Source organism: Podarcis raffonei, chromosome 11, assembly GCF_027172205.1.
Source record: "Podarcis raffonei isolate rPodRaf1 chromosome 11, rPodRaf1.pri, whole genome shotgun sequence".
Taxonomy (NCBI): domain Eukaryota; kingdom Metazoa; phylum Chordata; class Lepidosauria; order Squamata; family Lacertidae; genus Podarcis; species Podarcis raffonei.
The window spans coordinates 18,253,630-18,269,090 of NC_070612.1; the positions used below are offsets into that span (position 1 = coordinate 18,253,630).

At 42.5% G+C, this 15,461-nt stretch overlaps 1 protein-coding gene across 1 annotated transcript in view; it reads right to left on the reverse strand.

The window, feature by feature from the left end:
• The window catches only part of LIFR (LIF receptor subunit alpha), an 84,646-nt gene that overhangs the window by 13,648 nt on the left and 55,537 nt on the right, over positions 1–15,461 (reverse strand). Inside the window, exons 11-15 of the mRNA XM_053409078.1 lie at positions 14,892–15,072; positions 10,113–10,183; positions 7,894–8,107; positions 4,111–4,287; positions 1,940–2,041 (exon numbers count right to left, since the gene is read on the reverse strand). Coding sequence (XP_053265053.1) covers positions 1,940–2,041; positions 4,111–4,287; positions 7,894–8,107; positions 10,113–10,183; positions 14,892–15,072 — 745 coding nt within the window. The remainder of the gene's footprint in view (positions 1–1,939; positions 2,042–4,110; positions 4,288–7,893; positions 8,108–10,112; positions 10,184–14,891; positions 15,073–15,461) is intronic.

A 15,461-nucleotide genomic window follows, 5' to 3' on the forward strand; every position in this document is an offset into this window, starting at 1 on the left:
AGTGGTGTTGAGACGCCAGCCCAAGAACTCCTACCCACCCACCCAAGGGATGGCACAGAGGAAGGTGACTCCGACCCAGGACAGTGGTGGTGGGACACTGAGGACCAGTCTGCAGAAAGAACAAACTGGGATGTTACAGACCAGTATAAAGTAAGCAGCACATAAGCGGCACACAAAACACTACCAAACCATTCTACATTCTAAATCTTATATTAATAATCCCAAAATTGAGAGAGCTATGTACAAGATCTACTACTGAAGCCACAAACAGAAAACTCATTCAAATTGTATCCAAAAGGAAGATTCAGTCTTTAAAGTTCCTTTAGCCAGGCTCCTGTAGACATCAACAAAGGTAAGTTTGATCAAACGAAGTGTCGGTGATGTTGCGCTCAAGGGTTAGATATCAACGCGGATAAGTTTGATCAAACGAAGTGTTGGCGATGTTACGCACAAGAGTTAGACAGGGTGCCAGCGTTTGTCACCTGTTTCGCCCATGAAGAGTCTCGGGCGTCTTCAGTAAATTCTCTCTCATGGTTTTGATATACTGTATTTTTTGCACCATAACACTCACTTTTTTCCTCCTAGAAATTAAGGGGAAATGCCTGTGCGTGTTATGGATGGAATGCCTACGGGTGGCATGCCTACGGATTTTCCTCCTCTAAAAACTACGTGCGTGTTATGGTCGGGTTCGTGTTATAGAGCGAAAAATACGGTATTTAGAAACATGCAACTTCATATGCTAAGTTCTTTCTTGGCTTAAGCATTTATTCATTTACTAAGCAAAATTTACTGTGTTTGGATCAGATGTGACAGAAGCAGGAGGTTTGAGTGAACACAGGGGATCAGAAGAAGAAACCCGTTCCAGGCTAGGTATCTAGGGTCATGCTGCTTCAGTTGCCCAACAGCTGGGCAGTCCTCCAGCTAGCTCTCCACCTCCACTGACACTCAGATCACAGAGAGCCTTGCATGCTGCTGAGGAACAAGCCAGACAGGCCCAGAGGGGATTCCTCCATCTTGCCATAGTTTATGTCTGCTTGGGAGGAGAAGTCAGAGAGAGAGAGAGAGATACTACTGGAAAGGAAAGGAGGGGCCAGATGTCAGTCCCAGCAACATCTTCAACTAGGGCAGATTAGCCTTGGTGATCTCTGTTGTGTTTTTACTTTTGTGAATAAAAACTGATTCCATTTTTGTGTCTCGAGTCCTTTTCCTGACCTGAGGATGAGCCTGCATTCCTGACAGCCCCTTGACCATCTTCCCTCATCACTGGCCATCCAGGCTGGGGCTGACGAGAGCTGTAGTCCAACTCCTGGAGGCCATGACACTGGCTACCCCGACGTAAATGCAAGACTGCTAGATCAAACTACAGGTCCATGTTATCCAGCATCTTGTTCTCCCAGTGGCTAACCAGATGCCAATGGGAAGACTGAAAGTAGGACCTGGGGTGCAACAGCACTCTTCCTACTTGTGCTCTAGATAGGAAGATATGCCAGGGAACCATCTTCAGCAGGAGAATCTATCATGTAAGTAAGAAAGGGAACAGGAATGCAATCCAGAAGAAAGGATTGAAGAAAGGAGCTGGTTAACAGAAATGTGTACAGATTTTTGTTAAGTTTGTGTAATGCAAATTGTTGCAGAAATGTGAAAGGGTACAGAAATTTAAGACTCGGGGGGGGGATTAGAAATGGAGAGAGACTAATATTGACAGTTGCAATCCTGCTGGTGCAACTCACCTTAGGATATATTTACACAATTGACTAACTCACCTTGTTGGTCTTGATCCAAAACAAGGCTATGAACCTTCCTAATATAATTGGCAAAGATAATGTACTTTCAGTCTGTCCCTATTTCCCTCTTTTCTTTTGGTTCAATAAGCCCCTAGAAGTATTAACATATTTTCTCTTGCATCTGAATAACCTTTAGCAAAATTAAAGGCACTTACGCAGCTCTTGTGTGTAGCCATTTATATACTTCAGTAGCTGATATCCATTGTCTTTGCAGCCATGGACAGAAAATCTGTATCTGATTCCTGGCTGAAAGAGATCTGCGGGACAAAATAATCATTAAATATCTTATTTTACAGTACACTACATTCTGAGAAGAAATAGAGAAATTCAATCCTTTACAAGAAGGGAGTTGCTCCTTTACAGCTACATCTGGCCACAATTCAACTGTTAAAACCATGAAAATAATGTGTCTCAGTTTCCCCAAATCAAATCTGAGAGTTCCTTCTTGTATTATTTATATTATCAGGCACTAGCAAGTAAATTATAATTTATTTGCAACAACTCTACTACGACTTTAATGTTTTGATACATTGCAAAATGTATCCGTTTCTCAATAAAGTGATTTTCCACCAAGGGATTCAAAGGTAAATCCCAACTCATCATATTCTTCATTCTATCACGATTCATGCTCTCAAAGATTCCAACCTTGGGGCAGTTGTAATAAATATAATATGATCAATATCCACTTCTATGCAACAAGCCTTTAAGTGACTCCAATATTTCCTGGCTGGCCAACTCTACCCAATGTGTCATTTATTTAATGCCTGGGTATCCATCACCATCATAATACCAATTTCACTCACCTAAAGCCTAAGAAGCAAGGCTCAGGTGAATGCATGGCAGCATGATGATAAAACACTTATTTACAAACTGACCTTGACCTTCAGATACAGGCTCTTAAGATCTCCACCAACAACACACTAAAGTTCAGAAGCAGCTCTAAAGACACACAGACCATTTGCAAATGCAAAGCCAAACCACAGTTTTTAGAATTACATGCATGAGACTTGCACACACCCAACCTCAGCCTCCATAGCAGTCACAAGGAGAGTGGCAGCTTTGACTTCTGCATTCAAGTTCCACAGAATTGCCTGTGATATTTAAACAAACCAGAGTGCGTCCGTCCCCAAATTTGAACTATGATTAGATTGATCCTGGATTGCTTGAGTTTAAACCAACCAGAGATCTCAAGCTTTAAACAAGGTGTGGCAGGCCCTGTTCTGTGGAACTGCTTGCCTCCAGAAGTTTGGCAGGAATCATCCCTAATCATTTCTACATCTCTTCTAAAAACTGTACTGCTCAGACAGGGCTTTCAAACCTAATATGCTTTTGCCAACCAGATTCTACAGATACATCTGGCATTTTTAATTTCTTTTTACCGTGTTTCTTTGATTGCATACCATATGCTGATATTTTTACATGAAAGCATGGTTTATCAATATTTTACATAAATAAGCAAATTTTAAAAGAAAAGAAATAAAGGAGTTTATTCCTTGCAGCCAAGGAATAAACTCCATTTGGAGAACAAAAGTGCTCTCCTGAGACAAATGTGGATAAGTACCCAAACTTTACAAGCGAGCTACCATTAAAAGGGTAAGACAGAAAATAAGACAGAAAATCATGGAGGGGGGTGGTCAGGAAGAAGCTCTAGCTATGGCAGCTTGAAATGCAAACTCTCCTGCTCAAAAACAGCAGAGTCCCAAACACATGCCCTGTCCATAGCTGTCAACTTACAAATTTGAAAATAAGGGACCAGCAGCCTCGAAAATAAGGGATCAGCAGCCAAAATAAGGGATTTTCCGGGCACAGGTATATTCAACTTCTGAGTCGCTCCGAGCCAAAGGCAGAAAGCCCAGCCAGCAGCCAAACAAAGCCTCAAGCGGTGGTTCCCACAGCGCAGCAACCCGGCAAAGGGGATGCAGCAAGGAAAACCACCATCACCTCTCTGCTGGGAAGCGCTGAGAAAAGGCGAGACCCCAGGCAACGCGGCCAATTTGATTGGCACAAGGTATGCAAGCTCCACCCCCCAGTCGTTCTTAGACTCCTTATTGGGTGAGCAATGCAGCCAAGCAACACAGTTGGAGCCTCCCTCCTCCCTGGCCGGCAGGGAGGGAGGGAGAGGAGCTGCTTCCTTTGAAACCCAGGAAATTTAAGGGACATCATCAATAAGGGACAGCAGCGGGACACGGCGCTGGGATAAGGGAGTTTCCTGCCAAATAAGGGACGGTTGGCAGCTATGGCCCTGTCCCTAAATCATGGTGATTCTCACTTTCACATGCAAGCACTGTCCTTTGCAGAAACAAATGTTAAGCAGTTTATTTCCTACCAGATTTGATCACAGCATCTGACACGCCTGATGGAAACGTTTCCCAATTCACAGCAGCACTGGGCTCAGGCCCCTGACGCCACCTCACAGTATAGCCACAGGTGACGTTGGGGTCAAGCTCCCAAGCGACGTAAACGCCATCTCCTTTGGCAACTCCGATCTCTGTTGGGGCATCGCCTGCAACATTGATAATGTCAAAGGTTAGTCCCTGGGGCCTTCTTAATGCATTTCATAATGCCTTCCCAATTTCCCCCCATTTGTTCAAAGACGCGTGCAATAAAACTACACATATAAAAATGCAAAAGAACCTAATTGGTCTAACTGTTCTCGTTAAAGAGAAACAAATCCAAACAATGCTTAATTCGGGTCCTCCCAACTTCATTCATCCTTCCTCATAAAGATTATTTATTTCCTTCTCCCAGTTAACCTATTAATTATTATTATTATTATTATTATTATTATTATTATTATTATTATTATTATTATTTGTACCCTGCCCATCTTGATTGGGTTGCCCCAGCCACTCTGGGCAGCTTCCAACAAATATAAATCATAATAAAACGTTAAAAACTTCCCTATACAGGGCTGCCCTTCAAATGTCTGCTAAAAGTTGTATAGTTATTTATCTCCTTGGCAACTGATGGGAGGCTGTTCCACAGGGTGGGTGCCACTACCAATGAGTCCCTTTTGTCTTTTTAGACAACCACAGAAGGAAAGCTGGACACATCTGGCAGTAATGGGAGGTGCAGCATCCATGCCCTCTTGAAGACAACCAGAATTTAAGAGAGACCAGCTCCTGGGATCTCTGTAATCTCAGTCTAAGCTTTGCTGTTCAGTTTGGAGCAGAAATCTCGGTCAACGGGCTGATTGACTTGACCAGGAGCCTCAGTTTTGCATGCCTGCACATCTTAGAAACTTAAGTTTTATCTTTCCTCACAAAATATCTAATAAAATCTTATCAGAATATCGTATTGATCTTTGAGTGACGGTGTAAGCGAGTGTGTGAGAGATAAGCAATACACTGTTTTTGAGTCTTAAGAGCACACTAGACTGGTAATACATGTCTATCTAAAATCTGTTTACATTGGAGGACCTGCTGATAATTGGATTAAGTTCTGTGAGAAGTTCAATGGGATACAGCAGCATAAAATCAGGTTCTCCAAATCAGCATGACAAATCAGCCTGGATGAACTGGACCGTGGCTCTCACAATATAAGTGCATGAAACGGAAATCAGGTCCAACGAAATCAATAGATCTTCCATGAAAAACACCTCCGGGTTACATTAACTGTATAATTACATTTTCTCCCCATATGGCTTGGGCTAGTAGTGAACGACTGCCAAGTCACGAGCTGCTCAACTTGGAACAGCATCAAGTACCAAATATAGAACTGAGCTGGCTTGCTACAGAGAAAGGGGGGGGGGCAGCAGAGGAGAAATACTGCTGAGTGAGAAATGCAATGAATAAATGTTTTACTTTGGCAACAAACTGCCTATTGCAGGTGCACAATTCCAGGTGGAAGCTAAGAAATCTCCCAAGGAGAGAAACTCCCCAAATGTATGGAACGAGGAGGAGGAAACACACCTGAAGCAAACAATTTCACCTTCCTCATAATAATGGCCTACGATTGGAATGTTGCCATCTGCAACCCACTGCAATATCAGAGGGTGATGAATGTAAGAGCCTGCACTGAAATGATTTCTGCGGCCTGGATCCCTGGCTTTCTTTACGCAGGTGTGCCAGATCTAGCATCAACTGGCAGATCAACCTGGAGCTGTATGTCTCCTATGTGTATCTCTAACCAAGGAAAAAAATTAGAGAATACTTTGCCTCTTCTCATATTTACAGTTATTTATACCTCTATAAAATGCTATTCACAATAAAGGAGTGAAATGAAAGATATCAGAAAAAAGAAAAAAAGAACAAAGAAAAAATAAAGTAGTAAAAGAAAAGGATCATAAGTGAAAAATTTTAAAAGTAGATAAGTATTCACTATACATAGCCGTTTCCCATCTATATTTATATTCAATTGTATAATTTCATCTTGTCCTTATCTACCTTAAAAAGTGTTATTCTTTTTTTTAAAGACTTTTTTAAAAGACTGTTTGCCTCATGCGTTTTTAATAATCCGTTCCATCAGATCCTCTGTTCTTCATATTTTCCCTTTGGATTTTCTTAATGTCTCAGTTTGTATTTTTTATATTACGCACATGATTATTCTAAACACAACTAGATTTTTATAGTAAAAAAAATAAATACAAAATCTCTATTAACTTTCTACATGCTATACATAATTTTATAAACCTCTATCATGCCACCTCTTTCTTGACTCCCAAATGCTGCATTTTCCCCCCTCAGAGGGGGTTGTTCCACCCCCTGCCCTGATAATTTTGGCTGCCCTTTTCTGAACCTTTTCCAACTCTACAATATCCTTTTCCAAGGTGAGGAACACACAAATACACTATTATCTCTTCCAGGCATCCAAAGTATTTGCAGAATGTAACGGAGCCCAGGCTGAAAGGACCTGCTTATTATTCCTCGTGCTGCTTTCCGGGTGAGTCACCCTCCATGACTACAATCTGTGACTCACAATGCCTCAGAACTGAGTTGTGCTGCGGGTAACGCAAAGCAAGGCATCCAGTCATTCAAAAAGTTATTTTCTAAGAAGAGTCTGAGGAGGCGTAAGAGCTGCCAGCTGCTCGCTTCAGTCAGAGCCACAGAAGTGCATGACCTGGAGCAGCCTACAAGTCTGTATTACTCACCAAGAGTGCTTACATAACTCCATAAAAGTTGCATCAACTTGTTCAGCCAATGAGTGTGAACAACAAAAAAAGTAACCCTGAAATCTTGAACAGCATGAAGACTGTGTATCTTGGATCATACTCAGTTATACCAGCAATTCCAAACCTTTTCAGCCCTACCCTAGAACCAATAAACAAATACAACTAAGGCCCCACCTGCCCTATAAATTTAAAGCAGTATTATACCACTTTAAACAGCCATGGCTTTTCCCAAAGACTCCTGGGAACTGTAGTTCAAGAATGCTGAAAGTTGTTTGGAGACCACTATTTCCCTCATGAAGCTGCAAATTTCAGAATTGACTGTTAAAAACCACTCTGGGAATTGTAGTTCTGGAAAGGGACTGGTGGGAGCTCCCAGCAGCGTAGCATCCTTAAACTACAGTTCCCAGGCTTCTTCATTGCTTTAAATGTATAGTTCAGATGGGGCCTAAGGGCGTACGTATAAATTTCAACCACATATTCTCCGGCGTATTACCCCATCCCAATTGGCGGCTTCCAACACATATTAAAACACAATAAAAAGATGAAACAGTAGCAGTTTGATCCAATACAAAAAGTCACAATAACTTTAAAACAATTTATATCAAACAAAGCATCATTCAACAATCCATCAGAATCTAACAGTATACAGTGGTACCTCAGGTTAAGTACTTAATTCGTTCCAGAGGTCTGTTCTTAACCTGAAACTGTTCTTAACCTGAAGCACCACGTTAGCTAATGGGGCCTCCTGCTGCCGCTGCGCCGCCGGAGCACGATTTCTGTTCTCATCCTGAAGCAAAGTTCTTAACCCAAGGTACTATTTCTGGGTTAGCGGAGTCTGTAGCCTGAAGCATATGTAACCTGAAGCATATGTAACCCGAGGTCCCACTGTATTAGGAGATAGGTACACAAAGTACACACATTTCATGCATTCCCCCCCCCAAAAAAATGGGGTATACAGATAGAAACCACAATTGACAAAGAGTTTTATCTCATACTTACTGACTGGAATATCTGCACTGTTTATCTGAGAAGGAGGAGAGTGGCCAGCCTTGTTTTTTGCCACCACCGAGAATGCACAATCATTTCCCCCAAGCTTTATTGAGGTGTTGCTGGCAGGTGCAGAAACCGACTTGTTGTAAGTGGAGCCCTCTGGTAGGGACCAAGACACTTCGTAAGCCTCTATCAACCCATTTGTGTCGGAAACGGGTAGTGGCTGTTGTAAAAAGAAAGAGAGAGATAGCAGGTTCAAGGGAAATAGAAAAGGAAGTATGCAAGAAAAGCGTGCTGTCACAAAGCCACTTTCAGAAAGGTACTTAAAACAACCCTATAAGCTGGGCCACGTTGCAGTTTACCCGCTGACTGCTGGGCAACCCATTTATATATTTCTAGCAAACTGGCCATCAAAGAAAGGCTCATAGGAAGCTGCCTCCTACAGAGCCAGACCATTGGTCCATTCAGCTCAGTTTTGTCTGCACTGACTTCGCAGAGGCTTTCCAGGGTTTCAGACAGGAGGCATGCCCTGGAGATGTCAGAGATTGAATTTGGACCTTCTGCATGGAAAGCAGATGCTCTAACACTGATCTACGACCCTTCTCCAAATACAATAGCAAGGAGACATGACCAAGAGGGCATTTATCCAGAGAGAGAGAGTTTGGATTTGATATCCCGCTTTATCACTACCCGAAGGAGTCTCAAAGCGGCTAACATTCTCCTTTCCCTTCCTCCCTCACAACAAACACTCTGTGAGGTGAGTGGGGCTGAGAGACTTCAGAGAAGTGTGACTAGCCCAAGGTCACCCAGCAGCTGCATGTGGAGGAGTGGAGACGCGAACCCGGTTCACCAGATTACGAGACTACCGCTCTTAACCACTACACCACACTGGCTCTCCTGAGTCCTACGGCTGGCTCCCAGGCAGTATGCTCAGACATTTGCTAGGGATGGAAGCAATATAAGGTGGTGCTATTTTCATGTGCTATATGGAAGGCAAGAGCAGGTAATTTCCAAACTTGGTCACTCTATCTCCTACAGGTTAAGAGAATGCCTTGCTTAACTTTTCCCCACAGGGCGAGTTGGCATTAACTGATATGGGAGTAGCTAAAAGGGGCACACTTAGAAATGCCACCACAAGTGGCAACCACAAACTTGCCAAAGCTTGAGAATCAAGTCTGCCCATTTTGCCTGCATAGTCTCTCTCAGGAGACGCTTTCTTGGTCATGCAAAAGTGTGGCAGATCGTTGGGCGAGAGGGAGTAAAACTTTGTTTTGCACATAATCTGTCAAATCCAATAAAAGTGGAAGTACTGCAGCAGCGTGTGTCGCCTGCGGACCTCAAAATGCTGGACACATACTGTTGGGCTCCCAATCCCCAGAAGCCCCAGCCAGAAGGGCCAAGGTTAAAGGATGATGGGAGCTGTAGTCTAAGACCTGCAAGGTCACAGGTTGGCCACCCAACCAGAAGTAAGGCAGAAGGCAAAACACTCCAGGCAATGCTGTGATTGGAACTGTGTACATGAGTAAGCGTGCTGTATTGGGGTGGGGGATGGCCTTCCAGCATGGCCAACAGACAGGGATCATGGGATTTGTAGTCCCCAACAGCATCTAGAAGGCCACAGGTTCCCCACTCCTGGGCTAAATAAATACACAGAAAAGGGGCAAGCAAGACGGTTGGTCCTGTACTAAATTATTATCCAAAGCTGTCAGACAGTTCACAAAACAAGAGTAGAATAAAGCTGCTCTTGAGGAAGACATCCCACCACTTTCCCAAAGGTATGCATTATCACAAGATGATGCTTCCCCCTCAGGGATCACCACCACCAACACTATATTTGTGTGTCCACACACAAAAGACCTAGGCTCAAAGCAACAATTCAACTCAAAAATCAACAACTGCGAGAATTATTTCATAACATCAGCAATAATAAAAACAGCAGCATATAACAATTGCAAGAGCATACAGATAACAAAATTTCAGTACTATAAATGTAGCAATAATGATACCATAACTTTCCATCTTACCACGTGGATTGTGGGTTGTTGTTTTTTACAAAACCATTTTTCGTGTGACTGGGAGGAGAAAGTTCACCTTATGGCCAATATTGCACTGCAAAATGAGTTGTGTGAATTGGCTCAGAAGGAGCAAAGTTTGCAAGCAACAAGCAGTATTGTCTGGGAGCCAGTAATTTAAGGACAAATTAAAAGCAACAGCAGCCGAACACATACCTTCCAAAAGAGGTTTACAGTCTCACCATCAAGACTTCTCTCTCTCCAGAGATCTAGACTTCTCGTTGGAGCTGGAAGAGGAGAGTTTCGATTATACTCACGAAAATATTCATTGCTATCAGCTGACGTATGCAGAATTGCCAAATTGTAACAATGACCAAGAGAGACAGCTGCTTAAGAAGAAGACTCACAATTTCCAGCACTCTTACATTGAAGAAACATCTCAAACAGCTGATACTTCTTTATCCCAAAACCTATCCAAGCCTGCACAATGTCTTATCGACTCTTATAATTATTATAAAGTGCAGAGTGGGGCTTTTTCATCAAGGCAAAAAACCTCTCCTCCCCTCCTCATCCAAACTGGAAAAAAGAGTTATGGCTATATATTTTTTAAAGTGGGTTTTTTCCCCTTCACAATGTTAGGTTAGGAAGAAAAGGGGGAAGAGGGGGAGGGGGAATTGTGAGTGGGGTGGGGTGGCAATGCTTCTATTCTTCTACTTAGTGTATGTGTGGGGTTTTGTGTCAGCATCACTTGTGTGGGTTTTCTTTACGATTCACTTGTAATTCTTTGGTGGTGAGAGAGGTTGTGGGTGGCCTAGCTCTAGGGTGTGGTTGGTTGTCTTTGATTGGCTTAAGTCATGGGTAGGCAAACTAAGGCCCGGGGGCTGGAGTCGGTCCAATCGCCTTCTAAATCCAGCACACGAATGGTCTGGGAATCAGTGTTTTTTTACACGAGTAGAATGTGTGTTTTTATTTAAAATGCACCTCTGGGTTATTTGTGGGGCCTGTCTGGTGTTTTTACATGAGCAGAATGTGTGCTTTTATTTAAAATGCATCTCTGGGTTATTTGTGGGGCATAGGAATTTGTTCATTTATTTTTTCCCAAAATATAGTCTGGCCGCCAACAAGGTCTGAGGGACAGTGGACCGGCCCCCTGCTGAAAAAGTTTGCTGACCCCTGGCTTAAATAAAATTTGTTTTTGTGTGTGAGTGGAGTGTGTGTGTGTTTTTGGACCAGTTTAGCCATATTGATTTGAATGCTATTGGCGGGTCCTCGTTGTCTTGTTGGGCTATGTATGTGATAAAGGGGAACCATACCGGGGTGAAGGCGTCTTCTTCTATTTCTCCCCGTGTCAGTTTCAGTTTATTGGTTAGTTTTTCCTAATAAGGATGTTTCCCATACTATTTGATACCATTGGTCCATGCTAACTTCTGACAGGTCTCTCCAGTGTCTGGCTATGATGCTTCTGGCTGCTGAGAGTAGCTGGGTTATGAGCTCTTTATGATGTGAGTGGGCATTATTACTTTGGAAGATGCTTAGTAGGGCCATCTTCCCTTAGTTCTGGGGTGACTTCTAATACTTTGCTTAGTTATCTTGCATATTTATTGTATGATTGATGTCCAGAAGAGTTGGATTTTAGGACATTCCCACCACATGTGGAGGTATGTGCCTGTGGAGGTGCATCCTCTCCACCATTTTGGTGAGGTTCCTGGACATATTAGCATTAGTTTCCATAGTGTTAGGTACCACCTGTGAGTTTCAGAGTGAGTTCTTTTCTTTTCGCCGATACGGATTTAAAGGGAGTTTTAGACCACATTCTAGTCTATTGGGTGGGGTTAATCTCATAGCCTATTGACATTCCCCCATTGTTTTTTTGACTGTGTCGAGGGGATTTGTGGGATTTTGGAGTAGTATTTTGTATCTTGTGGATACCATCCCTTTGCCATGTCCCTTTGTTGTTAGGTTTTCAAAGGTTGTCAAGGGCCTAGTTGCTGCTGATTTTACTAATGGATTTTGTTAAGAGGGCATGTAATTGGTGGTGTGTTAGCCAGGACATTTGGATGTCCCCTAGTTTGTCTTGTATTTTTTGCGTTGATATGGGTTTTTTATTTTTTTTTAGAAGTCTGCTGGGCAGTATAAGCCTTTGGCTCGCCTGGTTTTATCTGGAAGTTTTGTGCTGCATGGTGAAATAGTGGGTGGTGTGCCGGGGAAATAGTGGGAATGGGGTTGGGGACAGTTTACCTACTTCTTCTTTCCATGCTTTAAGCATGGTCTGTGTGATGTGTTGTGGGGATTTTCCTTAGTTTGGGAGAAATGGGTATGCAGAGGTGCGGGTATTTTCAATTGTGTCTCTCTCCAGGTGTACCCATTTTTCCGTCTCGTCTTCTAGGATTTACGGGATTATGTGACGTACTTGGTTAGTGATGTAGGATGCTTTTATGTTGTGGATTCCCCATCCTCCTTCTGAAGAGGGGAAGTGCAGGTATTTGGGACTTATTCTCGTTTTTTTGTGTGAAAAGATAAATGAGTAATTTTTTCTGCCATTTGCGAAGTTGGGCTGGGGGAATCCAGATTGGGAGGGTGATCATTTTGAGCATGGCTATTGTGTCAGAGTGTGAAGTTGCAGTGTTGTTCCATTTCCTCAAGTCTTCGTTGATTTGTCGTCACAAGGGGTTGTAGTTGTGGAGGTATAATTTGTTGGTTATTTGTACCCCTAGGTATCTGAATATGGTGCAGCAAAGTTTTATCTTGGTGATGTTGGTGAATTCCTTTTGGGTATGAAGGGGGGTGCTGAAGCACATAGCCTCAACACTCAACAGGTTGAGTTCCCTGATTAGGGAGGCTGCTGTGTTTATGGGGTCTGGTGTTGTGACCATTAGGCCGTCTGCAAAGAGCCCTAATTTATATGTTCTGCCTTTTATTTCCACTCCCTTGTCTGTGGCTGCTCAGATTTGGATTGCTAGAGGTTCCAGAGCCAGGATAAATAGGAAGGGAGACAGTGGGCATCCTTGTTTTGTGCCTCTTTGGATTGCTATGGCATTAGAGTCTATACTGTTAGTCCTGCATTTTGCTGAAGCTCAGGAGTATATTTGTTTGTGGGTTTGTAAGAAGTTGGGACCAAATTTCATGTTAGTACTGCTAATAAGTATTTCCACTCTAAACAATCAAAAGCTTTAAGGATGTCTAGGGACATAATTGCCAATGGGAGCATAGTTGCCTTGCTGTGTTCTATCCGATTCAGTAGTTTCCTGGTGGGGTCTGTTATATCGTGACCAGGGACAAAGTCAGTCTGGTCTGGGGCTATAAACTTGTGTAGGAAATTTTTTAGGCAGTTGGCCAAGATTAATGTGAATATCTTGTAGTCTTGGTTTATTAATTAGATTGGGTGGTATGATTCTACTTTGAGGCTGTCTTTGAGTGGTTTTGGGATGGAGACTATATTGGAGGAGGTCCAGATTTTAGGAATGGGGGCCCCTTTTATGATGTCATTGAAAAGGCGGGTCACGTAGGGCATCAGAGCTTCTTTGAATTTCTTATAGAATTCTGCTGTAAAGCCGTCTGGGCCTAGGGCTTTGTGTGGCTTCAGGTTTTTGAGAATCGTATCTATTTCCTCCGGGGTGATAGGACAGTCCATGAATTCCTGTTCCTCATCAGTTAAGGCTGGCATGGTCAGTCCTGCTAGGAATTTTCTGATTTCCTCCTCAGGTGGGTAATGGGAGGTGTGTAGGCTGGAGGTAAAACTCTGAGGGGGAGAATGTTAAGTTGCTGTCTTTTTTGGTGATGCAATGTATTCTTGTTTTGAGTGATTTTTTCCTACACCTGTTTGCTAATAATTTAGAGTTTTTCCCTCCACACTCGTAGAAGCGTTGGTTTGAGTATAGAATGTTGATCATTGTTTTGTTGATTTCTAGGGAGTCTAGTTCCCTCCTTTTTTGTTCTATAAGTTTAAGGAGTTTTTTTAGCTCCTGTTTGTAGCATGATGAGAGGGCCATGATGTCTTGTTCTATTTTGCTAATTTTTGAGGTGGTTTGTTTTTTAAGGATTGTTTTCTCTTTTATGCAAGCTCCTCTGGTGACCACTTTCATTGCATCCCATAGCGGGGGGGGGGGTTGTTATATTGTCGATATCATTTTCTTTGAAGTAGTTTGAGAGTTTTTGTGAGACTCTCTCCCATTTGTTTATTTGTGGTTAGAATGGGACTGAAGGACCATGATGGGGTGGTTTGTGTTTCTTCTCCTATTTTAAGGGTAACTTCTACTGGGGCATGATCTGTGATTTTAATGCTACCTATGTTTGTTGATTCAACCAAGGGTATCAAACCTTGTGTGAGCAGAATGCCATCTAATCTGGACACTGTGTCATGGTGCCCGGTCAGGCTGGTGTCTCCCAGGTTTTCTTCACCCCAAATGTCATAGAGACCCCTGTTTGTTTGTTTTTTAGCAACTTGTAAGAGTCCCTAATTGTTTGAGGTTTCCTTTGGAGGAAAGTTGCCCATGGGGTTGTAGGGTGGATGTAGAAAAAAAGTGTTATGATGAACTCAAAGGCTTGCCCACTGCTTTGTAACATTTTAATTGGTTCCGGTAAGTTTATTACGCAACTGTTAGTTTTGTAATTCTTAGAACGGACCGATGAAGATAGCTTGCAATTTTAGTTTGCACTGGAGCTATAGTTTCAATCTCAGAATTTTATAAGCTATAAAATGTACAAAAAAGAAGAAAAAATGAAGCTCTGGGGGCAGATATTTGTAATCTGAAAATTCACACTTGTATATTCCAGGTGTGTTTTCATTAAGGAATAGATTTTGAACGGTCTTCCCAAAGCTTCTTGCTCACTTTTCCCGACTCATTAAGAGAACTGATGAAGCCTATACTTCAGAATGTTCCATTACTCCAGGGATCCAGATGTTGTTGGACTCCAGCTCTCTCCATCCCTGATGGGACATGTCACTTCCGCAACATCTGGAGGGCCATGGATTCTCCCATTATGCAATAAACTTACGGGCTTGCAGGGTTGTGTGCTGCGTTTTCTCGACCCAGTCGCTCCACTTCCAGAAGAGGGGTGGAGCAGCTGAGCAGCGAACTTTGAAAGTGTATGTTGTGTAGGGACGCAACTTGCTCACGGAGGTTGTGTAAAAGGAGTTTTCTGCACCATCCAGCAGCACATTCAGGGTCTTTTTCTTCTTAAACAAACAAATGAAATTTCTTTATGACAGAAAGTACTGGGCTGCTATAAATCACTATTAATATTACTGCTACAAGTAATAATAAAATAATAATGATGATAATTATTATTATTATTATTATTATTATTATTATTATTATTTATACCCCACCCTCCCCAGCCAAGGCCGGGCTCATGGCTAACAAGCAATAATAAAAACAAGTTGAATGAATACAACTTAAAAACAAGATTAAAATACAACAATTAAAATATTGAAACATTAAAATATTAAAATGCAGCCTCATCACAGGAGGAGAAAGGAAAAAGAAAGAAGAAAGAGGGGGAGGGAATTAAATTGGCTCCAAGCCAAAGGCCAGGCGGAACAACTCTGTCTTACAGGCCCTGCTG